Source organism: Populus alba, chromosome 11 (assembly GCF_005239225.2).
Source record: "Populus alba chromosome 11, ASM523922v2, whole genome shotgun sequence".
Taxonomy (NCBI): Eukaryota; Viridiplantae; Streptophyta; class Magnoliopsida; order Malpighiales; family Salicaceae; genus Populus; species Populus alba.
Genome location: NC_133294.1, coordinates 15,260,680 through 15,271,899, shown reverse-complemented (window position 1 = coordinate 15,271,899; position 11,220 = coordinate 15,260,680). Strand labels below are relative to the sequence as shown.

Genomic DNA, 11,220 nt, shown 5'->3' with positions numbered 1-11,220 from the left:
GTCAACTATAATGTTTTTTTTTTTTTGCTAACTATTTTACATGTTTCTATGTATTTTAAAATATAATTGTTTGACAAACTCCCATCTAACTTGAATACTTTGGGAAGACTTGGAATTTTTAGACAGGGCCTGTCGAAGACTAGCCTGTGCCAAGGTCAAAGTTAGGTTTGATGTGTAGAAGATGGGTTAGGCAGCTCTTGGTTTAGGAAACCAAGCACCCGAAATACCATCCAAAGTCTTGACTAACGGGGACGATGATGCTCCTCTCGCTGAACCTTGTCCCGGTGGTCCCCGTGGGCTATGGCATTTGGAAAAACTTGTAGTCATTGCCGTCGTGGCCGTCGAGAAATTAAAGGGAGGAGGAGAAAGTTTTGTTATTCAACAACCATTTCATACGGCAACTGGCGAGGGGAGTCGATATCAATTCTTTCAACCTCCAAACACGACGGGAGATTTGGTGCGATTTCCACACCTATTGTGGACCTTTTCTTTTGTAGGGCTTGAAATAAATATCAAGGCAAAGTCTAAATATACCTTCAATAAGTTATTATAGTAACATTATTATATCTAATACAATCCTTATAGATAGCTTATGCTAGACAATTTCATCAATATTTATCATGTCATAAATAAATATGTTGGTGTCTTCACAGAAAAGAAATACGTGGCATAACAAGAATGTATTTCAAAACACATACATATTTTAACCATTTTAATCAACTTAATGTTATTAATAAACTCTTATTTTCTTCGGTCGTTTTTTTTTTTTGTTCATCTAAAAGAATTATTTTAAGAGCTGAAAAATCATTATGATATAAACCAGAGAATTATTATGAATCATTGAAAGGAAAATTAAAAAAAAAAATCAATGAAAAGATTCTTGTTGAAATACTATTAGCTAGTTTATATTTAAACATCAGTTTCAGATGACTTCAAAACTGCACCAAATTTTTTCATCCTATTGGTTTTCTAGTATTTTACAAAGCTTAATTTTATATTATTTTTAACACACCACTGAGATTATTTTTTTAAATTTGAAATTAAGATTTCAATACTATATAAAAAATTATCTTAATTTAAAATTTAAAATTATTGAACGAGGTAAAAAAATAATTTTATGTTATTCATGCATTATAGTTTTCCCCCTCTATTTTTTTTTTTGATAACGTGGGTGTCCGGGCCAGCTTAGCGCACCACGACTAATCCCACGGCCCACTGTGCAACTAAGCAAAGACACCGGGGGGTGACAGGGATACCACACAGGAGACTCAGTAGAAACAGGAAAGGAGCAAACTTTTACCACTGGGACACTCGAACCTAGTTTTCCCTCCTCCCTCCATTTTTAATTAAAGTTTTTTTTTAATTAATGTGGTTATTCGGGTCAGCTTTGTGTGTACCTCGACTAATCTCACGGGTTCTGAAAGCAACGATCATGTAAGTCTCTAGTGATCTTGAAAATTTATAAAACTTGAATTAATACCTCTAGAAAACAAATATAAAGCCTGGCACAAGTTAAATTATACCTCTCCATCTTTTATAGATTTTTTCTTGTATCAGCTGCAGGCAGCACCACCTATTTCAAAAAAGGAAAAAGTCAATTTGCGCAACAGATACTTGTGTTCTCTCATTCTCTTTGTACATCAATACGAGTGATTTACTGATTTAGAATGCTTAATTGGCTCTAACTTTAATAAATAAAATTAATATATACATTTCATCGATGTTGTTAAGGTTGGAAATTCCATGATTTGCGTTACTTTTATAAAGTAAAACCAGATCCATGAGGATATTGACTCAATTGAATGAAGCACCATGTGAATCTTCACAAGACTCGAGCATGGACTCTCGCAACTATTTTGGATGTCGTTTGTACTACTTGATAGATGGTTGGCAGCGAATAGTTTAATTGATATTAGTCGTATATTTGAGCCCACATTATCTTTAAAACTTGGTGCATGTAAAATAGTAAATTATAATTTCTTGTATTATTAAACGTAAAAAGATTCTATAATCACGTTGTAGTGATTTATATGATATTTTATGTCTTTCTCTTGGATAAAAGTATGTATAGTATATGATATTGACCTTCCCCAGTTAAATCGAACCCACTGTAATGATCTAAAATAAGTTGTGGGTTCGATCGAGAGCTGTGCCGACACCACACAGTGTTTAGGGCAACTGTTCTTCCAAGAAGAATATGAACATGGTTTATTGTTCAGGAAGAAATGCTTGCTTATGGAGATCAGTGAGGTAAACGAAGGTAGATTGCGTGGGAGAAATAAACAAAAGAATAAATATATGATGATACGTTATCACCTGTTTCAAGCTATCTATAACCAAGGTGGGTTGCATTTGAAATTGTGTTTTAAATAAAGTTTTATGAAAATTAAAAAATAAATTGGTTATTTTTAAATTATTTTTGAATTATTTTAATAAGTTCTGGTTAGTAGATGGGGGAGTCTTTGTTTTGGAAATTTTTTATAGCAAGAATCCCATATATAATAATTTCCATTATTAATTTTATTAATAATGATCATCATCATTATTAATATCCTTTACCTTCCTTGTGATGTTTTATTAATTTCCTCACCTCTAATTAACCCTTTTTTTTTTTTCCCATGATATGATGATTCAAGAAAACATCATTTTGTTGAATGAATTTGATTTTTTTTTATTTTTTTATGAGCAAGATCACAAATAATATCATGTTCATTTTAAATAGATTTTTTTTTTATTAATGCGGGTATTCGGATTAGTTTATACGCATCTCGACTAATCTCATTGGTCCTGAAATTAACGATTTTGTAAGCATATTCCAGTAATCCTGAAAAGGACTCGAACTCATAATTATTAATAAAATAAATCTAAAATCTAATTAAGATATTTTTTAATTTAATTTTAAACAATTTCAAACAAAGCAGACAAAAATGGAATATGAAATCTTGGTATTATTTCACCACTTCACTTCGATTTGGAAAGAAGTCAATGAACTATTAATGAATTAGTTGAACTTATTGTTCCCATTAGTATTACTGCTACACTCCTCTTAATTATTAGGATGCATTATTGTAGCAATACGCCATTGTCAGATGCTATATGCTACATATATAGTACCCTTGTAGGAGCAGAATTATTGCAACAAGTAGATGTTAATTAGCTTTATTAATACTTTTCATAACCTTGGAGGAGATTTTAAACAGTTCCGGCCATGCCTAGGACCGGTGATAGGGTGCTCCCACGACCCCTTGTTTTAGTTTTTTCTTGGACAGGATTAGATTTCAGTCATGAACATGGATCAATAGCCTGAATTTTATGATATATATATATATAGTTATATAGCCTATAAGATTTAGAGATTTCCAAGAAATGTTGAATTGGTAAGATTGACATTTACGTGTTACGGCTCTAATATTCTAGAGGAATTTGAGAAATTTATTTGCTGGGAATCGGAATTCCTGTTTTTTTTAAGAGTTATTTCAATTTTATATCTATTCTAGAATTTTTTTTTGTTATATTTTTTTAAACTTTCTTTTTATGTTGAATTATTTTATAATTAAGCTTTCAATTTGTTTTGGATGGGGTTACCCTGATATCATAGTCAGATCATAAATTTAGCATGCTAACCCGAATGAATTTAATTTATTTTTTTGTTATTTTTTATATTTATATTATTAAAATCATATAGATTTAGAGTGTATTTGGTAATGTGGCAGTGGTTGTTTTTTAAATAACTTTTCATGTAGAAATGCATATTAATGATGTTTTTTTTATTTTTTAAAAAATTATTTTTGACATCAGCACATCAAAACGATTCAAAACATACAAATTGTATTAAATTTTAACAAAAAAAAAAATTAAATTTTATGAGAATACGGTTTCAACCACGTTCCCGAATGATTCTTTATTAAACCAGGTGAAATTAATGGCATGAATCTCGATTTCTTTTTAGAAACATTTACATTGTCTTCACTTTTTTTTTTTTACAATAAAAAAAGGGTCGATTCACGACACAGCATGAGCCACTCATGTAGTATATATTGAAGAAGCATGTATAGTTTTCTTTTTTGTAATTGAGTGGAAGAATGTAAGATGAAGGGAACTAAATAACGTGAATTTCAAACAAGAGAGAACCATGTGAAATTTCATTTTCGGCAACAAAGTAAACAAAAGGCAGACTTATTGAAATTCCAAATGAAAAGTCATATAGATAATTATTGGTAGGGTAGATCGAGTTGTGATATATATTTGATAATAGATGCGATCTTTTAAATTTGTAACTGTACAATGCAAATTACATTTCTGATCCTCAATGTAAGATCTATGTGCACGATTGTTCATAAGAAAACATGAAGATGTATAATTTATAATTAACTTTTAATAAGTAGTGGTTTTTCATTAAAAAAAAAGAATGTATGATTTATATATAAACAATATCAATTTAAAAAATGTGATTAAAAGACAATCTTTTTTTAAAAAATATATAATAAAAAGTCATACTAATAGCTATTGGTGAGACAAAATTGTATATTTGGGAATGTTGCATTTCTTGAAATCTATAACTCTGATATATATATTGGTTGCATGGCTTAATATAATTTTTTTTTTATTAATATAGGTGTCTAAGTCAGTTTACGTGTACTTCAACTAATTTCACGGATCCTGAAGTTAACGATCATGTAAAAAAACCTTCAGTGACCACTATATTAATAATCACAGGGTTTGAATATGAGATTATATGGGGGCAAACCCTTTTATTTTCGAGCTTTTATAACTGAACCGTCTATGAGATGATTAACTTAATATAATTACTTAATTAACGTGGTGATTGTTCCTTGTTGAGAAACTTCGCAACAAATGGACTTTCAACATGCGACTTGAGACCAGTTCATCGTATGGTTACTCAACCAATATTTCTTATGAAAAACTGAGATGCTTAACTGATAAGGTTGTTTTCTAAAGAAGCGCTGCGAGTTGAAGGGATCATCCAATTTTGATTCATTATGCAAAGGAACAGATGAAATCTCTAGCGTACGCATCTCCCGTGCTTTCTGCAACCATCGACACAGAAGAAACATTCAATCCCCAGTTGTTTGAATCCCTCCTAGGGCAAATCTCCTTTACTTTAATGTTCACGCGTAAGTTAGTAATTATTTTTTAAAATTCTTTTTAATATTAATATATGAAAACAATATGAAAATTTAATTTAATGAAGAAACATTCTTAAGGAAGGAAATAATCAATCCATACAAGAAATTGGAAAGGTTGAAACATTCATAGAATAAAAGAATTTCAAAAAAAACTTAAAACATAAAAATATGGAGAATTTAATTGAACGAAGAAACATTCATACGAAAGGAAAGAAGCAATCCATACAAGAAATTGGAAAGGTTGAAACATTCATATGGAAGTGTTATAAAAAGGGCACAAACCTCCCGTACCAAAGCTTCAAAATATAAGTTGACTTGATTGGTGCAAGAAAAAAAAAAAAAGAAATTCCAAGTTGCTTAATGTAAAATAATAAAAAATGTACTGGATTCCACTTTCAGACCTATCTAATATTTATCTATATTGAGACATCAACGAAACTGTTCAAGTTCTAAGTACAACGTCATTTTATACTGTTTTAGATCTTTTTTTTTTTTTTTTAACTGCAATGTAATGTTTGGAGTCGGTGATGTCTGTCGTTTTTTTTTTATTCTTTTTACATATTGTCGAAGAAAGAGAGCTAAATAATAATAGAGGATGGAAAAGTACACACAAAGTATTTAAAAATACAGTAAAAACATATTAAAAAAAATATTTTTTTAAAATATTTTTAATATTAGAAATATCAATAAATAAATAAATTTTTCATTACATATGTTTATTTTTACATTTCAAAAATATTTTTTGAAAAAAATTAAATTTTTTACTTCAAAATTAATATTTTTTATTTTTCAGATCTTGATATTAAAAATAATTTTAAAAAAATAAAAAACATATTATTTTAATATATTTTTAAATAAAAATTACTTTAAAAATAATCTTATCCATGCTGCCAAACACCACCCCCTCCATCCCTGTTTTCTTTGCTTTTATGCATTCCCGCGTTCTCCTTGTAGGGTCCCCAATTTTACTCTGCTTTGTTTGGTAAAGACCCACTTTTTATTTATTTATTTATTTATTTTTAGTTTTTGCCTGAGTGGGATATGCATCCCTCATCCAATTCCAATATCTCTACAGGGAAACTCGTTAGTTCTTTTCTTTGGACAATATATGACTACGAGCTATTTTTAGTTATCGATGTGGAGTCTTTTTTTTTAAAAGGAAAAATTAACACGTGCCAAGAAAAAATTAGAAAAATAGTGCACTGCGCTGCCAGAAGCAGTGCCACATAGATTTTATACTATTTCCAGCAACGCAATTTAATTAGTCACGGTGTGTGTGTGTATATATATTTTGTTTTTTAGTTTAATTTAAAATATAAAATAATACCTATCCTTTCCAAATCAAAACAATTGATTTATTTGACATCTTTTTATTTTCCATAGTAGTCCATTTAAATCTTGATAGAATTCCTTGACTTATTAGTTAATAACCATGATAATTATCAATGAAAATAGTTAGTTGCAATCAAATTAAATTAATATTTTAATTGATAATTATAATAATTATCAATGAAAAATGAATGGTTATAGTCAATTTAACTTTTAACAGGAAACCTTACTATGTTAGTTATAGCCAATTTAAATTTCAATAGAATACCTTAATTTAATAACCAGATAAGTTAATAATTCCTATTGAAATTTAAATGGACTCCTATTGAGAATATAAGGAAAAAAAATCCAAACCTTAATTTTTCATGATATATATGTATATGTATATGTATATGTATATGTAAAATAAAGAGATACTTTCATTAATAGCACACAATATACAATTAATCACTAGAAATTATCGGGCTTTGTTAGTGATTAGCGTAGCTTTTTTTAGTAACTAAAGGTGTCTGAAACAACACAAAAAAAAGATAAAATTTTACTTGAATTTTCTATTTGTAATTTTCCATTGAAATAAAAGTTAAGAAAATCCTATTTATACTTGCTCTAGGTCTATTTGGGGAGAAATTGTTTTAATAAATAATTATAGAATTATTATAAGAATTTCTAAAGTAAATAGAAAATAATAAAATTGTTAAGTATAAATATTTGATTTTTCAAATTAAATAGGAACAAATAAAAACGAAAATAAAATATTTTCCAAATCCTTAGAATATACATCCACCGCCACTGGATTTCAAAATCTACATGGTATTGACATGGATATATATATGACTTTTCAACTATAAGAAAATGTCAATTGATTTTGAAGTTGGTGCTGGTCACAAAATCATAACTCCTGTTTATTCCCATTTTGCCCCTTCCAAGTACACCCTCTACATGCTATAATTTGACAAATCAATCACTCTCCTCTCTCCTCCTCTCCCCCTCTCCTCTGTTTCTTTGATAAAGAATTGAAGCCATCCCACTACTCCTATTTTGTCACTTGAAATTTAAAACAAACACATAAAGACAACCTCAAAAAGCGCGTGAATTGTTACTACTAGGAGCAACGGGGACTTTGAGTTGATGTTATCAATGGTATCCCCAATAACAAACCTGACATTTTCAGTTTTATTACACTGATGACACATTGTCTCTTTCTTTCTCTCTTATTTGTAACTTTGATTTGAAAAGAGCACAGCAGGGTGTTCATCCCTTTCCTTCCTTCTCTAGGACTACCCCGTTTGGGCTGCTCTGCTTTGGTTTCAGGGAAGTTACGATCTTGCTGTTTTTGAGCAGGCAAAGACAGAAATTAAGAGTGACAGTCAAATTCTCTTCGCAATAGCCAGTGGATCTGATGCCGATGATGGTATTTTGGTATTTTATGTGAAGAAAAGGTTGCATTTTTAGGATTTTCTTTGGCTACCCAGAAAAAAAAGAGAGATACAGGGGAAAAGAAAGCTAAAAAGGAAAAGAAGTTTCAAGTACTCAGCTTTTGCAGTTCTTTTGGAAAAGCGAGATACCTCCATCTTCTTTATTTTCTTGTTTTGGTATGTGAAATGCTCCAGCTAATTTAACTAATTGTACCTTTTCTACATTACTAAACAGAAATATACTGTTTTTCTTGTGCTTTGTTTCTGTAAGTATTTTCCTTAATCACTCTATAATTACCCCTCGAAAAAGATCCCTTCACTTCATACAAACGCCTCTTTTGAATTGAAGTAAGAGAACCAATTTCTTTCAAATCCTTTCATTTTAGCTTTGTTACTGATTAAAGAATGTTCAAAGCACTTTTTTTTTTTACTTAATTTGCTCTGTTTTTATCTTTTTGACTAATATTCTCTCTCTGTTATCTAATGATCTACTTGTGTACTACTGCAGGATTCAATCTATCAATGTCACTAACGATCAAGCCTCATCTCCATCATCAGAATCACAGAATGCACAAACCCACATCAACAAACAGCAGAGACTGGACACAGATCTACACAGTTTATGGCATGGAACAATGGCAAACATTACTCTTTCTCGTATTTCAAGCTACTCTCTTCTCCATCATGTCAATCCTTTTCCTGCTATACTACCAGCCAATCTGCCAGTTTCTAGACACTTTCTTCCTCCTCACCGCCACCAGTTCCACCGGTGGTGGCAGTGCAGCACGTTTTGCTGCTGGGTTCATCGGCTGCGTGACAGCACTATCTGCTGTCTGTTTGTTTTTCGCGGCGGGGAACTTTTTTTATAGTTCTGTTGGGTTGCGCTATGAAATGGCGCAAAGGATTGTAAGCTGTGTGAATGATTGGTCTAATGTTAAGGTTGCTCTTGATATCGGATGCGGCCGTGGGATTTTGTTGAATGCGGTGGCTACTCAGTTGAAGAAGACAGGGAGCTCCGGTCGGGTTGTTGGGTTGGACCGGTCTAAAGGGACTACTTTGTCTACGCTTCGAACCGCCAACGTGGAAGGTGAGTTTGGTGGTGTTGGATTAAGTTAGGCACCTTTTGATAATTCTTGTGATACCGATGCACTTACTAATTTATTTATTTATTTTTGCATTTGAGTATAATTTGTCATGATAATTTTGGGATTTTATTTTTGAGAAATTTACTGGCCATCTAACTTTTGTCAATTTTGAATACATGTCCTAACAATCACTTTGAGACATTCAAACTTAAATTCTATTTTTCGAAATAACTTGCAGTTTCCCTTCTACATGCACATGCCCTTAATTATTTCGCTTATAGATGACGGATTTATCATGATTTGCAAGAGCAGGTGTTGGAGAGTATGTCACTTGCAGGGAGGGTGATGTGAGGAGTCTACCATTCGGTGATAACTACTTTGATGTGGTGGTATCAGCTACTTTTGTACACACAGTTGGAAAAGAGTATGGCCATCGGACAGTGGAGGCTGCAGCAGAAAGAATGAGGGTGTTGGGTGAGATGGTCAGGGTTTTGAAGCCCGGGGGTGTCGGGGTCGTCTGGGATCTACTACATGTGCCGGAATATGTCCGACGTCTACAAGAATTGAAGATGGAGGATATTACGGTTTCAGAGCGTGTGACTGCCTTCATGGTGAGCAGCCACATTGTATCTTTTCGGAAACCTATTCAGCACATACTGGGTCCTTGTGAGGTCCGCCTGGATTGGAGATGCTGATGTGCTAATACGTATCAGAAAAAATATATATCAAGAGGAAAGAATAGGTAAGAATTAGAGAAATATACGTAAGTTACTGATGATCATACTTTCAAAAGTCTGGGGAGACGAAGCCGATCCAGATGCCTTGCTGAAAATATATACTTGTGATGTAGTGTTATTGTATTCTCTCTCTGCTAACCTCTGAACTCATGACCTGGTTGTGATAGTACACGTACAAACAGGACACAAGTGAGGCCAGTGCAGTGTTATTGTATATGGTTATCAATTTAAGGAGTTGATTGCTAATTTACTGCTTCTTAACCTGAAAACTTTGTATTGATAGTGGAGTCAAATGTTGAATTTCTGCATGCCTGTGCTTTCTAGCCATTCATGGAAACCAAAGAAAAAAAAAGATTGAAATTTGTGCTTTTCCATTTCAGCTAGCATGGTTGTTGGTAATCTAGGATGTTTCAGAGCATGGACTCTCATAATTACAGGTAAAACACACACAAACAGGATGTTAAGTTAGATTTCTAATTACAGGACAGCACAGTTAGTGTTGGATTCAAGGTTATTATGATAAAATAGTCCCTGCTTTCTATAAAGGTTCTTACTGTATCTACCATAGCAATTAGTCAATGAGATGTTCAATGTGCAGCTTTACAAATTAAAGCCAAGCGCAACCAAATTAGACGGTGGGTGCTTACCATAGAATAGTTTCAAAACATAGTATTGAAAAGGAGTTTTGCGTAGATTCTAAGGATAGCCCATGTCTCTTGATATTATAGTTGCTCATTTCCTTGTTCATGTGGCCTTCCCTGCCCCTGTCTAGTGATGGAAGACATCTGCATATTTCTTTTTCTTCTTTTCTTCTGGGGTAGGAGACAGTGATATGCTTCGTGGGCGTGCTTAGGGAGTCGATAATGATGTGTTGTCAATGCACAATCCTTGATCTTTTACAGGGAAACATGCATTGTTTTGGGGCAGCTGAGAATGAGCTGGGTTTATATTGAATCTCCAGATAAATACTGTGAAAGTTGCAGAAATCAAAGATGAAGAACAGAAAAATATACTTATAATCTGCACCTAGTGTCCATACATGGTGCTAATTAAAGCACGGCTCATCGAATCATTTGGTTAAATCCCTTTTGCTTTTAACCATAGTATCTTGGAAATATGCACTCCAAAGCAAAAACAATTAGCCATCCTTATCTGCTATTGTTTATTGGATCATCCTCGTGACTCCCGAAATGTTTTCATTGCATCATGTGCTTGATCATCATAGAGAAGAATGGCTTAAAATTGTATTTCTCTGATAAATTTTTATTTTAAATACATGAAGACAAATCAGATTTTTTATCATTATACTAAAATAATGCGTTGAAAAATTTGAATATTCAATTTTTTTTTGTTAGAAAAATTTATCTAATTCACAATAAAACCCGATTGAAACAGCTAGTTTAAACCTAAACTCTTGGCACTTTAAAGTAGCTAGGCTTGGTTTCAATATTTCATGAGTTAAGACTACAACTTTCTTTTCCGTAGAGGTTTTTCCCAAATTAATTGG

At 32.0% G+C, this 11,220-nt stretch overlaps 1 protein-coding gene across 2 annotated transcripts; it reads left to right on the top strand.

Annotated features, from left to right (window-relative positions):
• The first annotated feature begins 7,433 nt into the window (after positions 1–7,433).
• LOC118047550 (uncharacterized) lies at positions 7,434–9,982 on the top strand. Of its 2 annotated transcripts, none has more exons than XM_035056886.2 (3): positions 7,434–8,068; positions 8,400–8,978; positions 9,289–9,982. In XM_035056886.2, exons 2-3 carry the CDS (start codon positions 8,414–8,416, stop codon positions 9,669–9,671), a joined length of 948 nt encoding a protein of 315 aa, XP_034912777.1. In that variant the 5' UTR covers positions 7,434–8,068; positions 8,400–8,413; the 3' UTR covers positions 9,672–9,982. The 2 variants fall into 2 exon arrangements, with proteins under 2 accessions (XP_034912777.1, XP_034912776.1); XM_035056885.2 differs by lacking the exon at positions 7,434–8,068 and adding an exon at positions 8,080–8,239.
• Positions 9,983–11,220: the final 1,238 nt, after the last annotated feature.

Coding starts and splice junctions, on each gene's coding strand:
- LOC118047550 (XM_035056886.2), top strand. CDS start 8,414: ATGTCACTAACGATCAAGCCTCATCTCCATCATCAGAATCACAGAATG. Junction 8,979..9,288: donor TCGAACCGCCAACGTGGAAG/GTGAGTTTGGTG, acceptor TTGCAAGAGCAG/GTGTTGGAGAGTATGTCACT.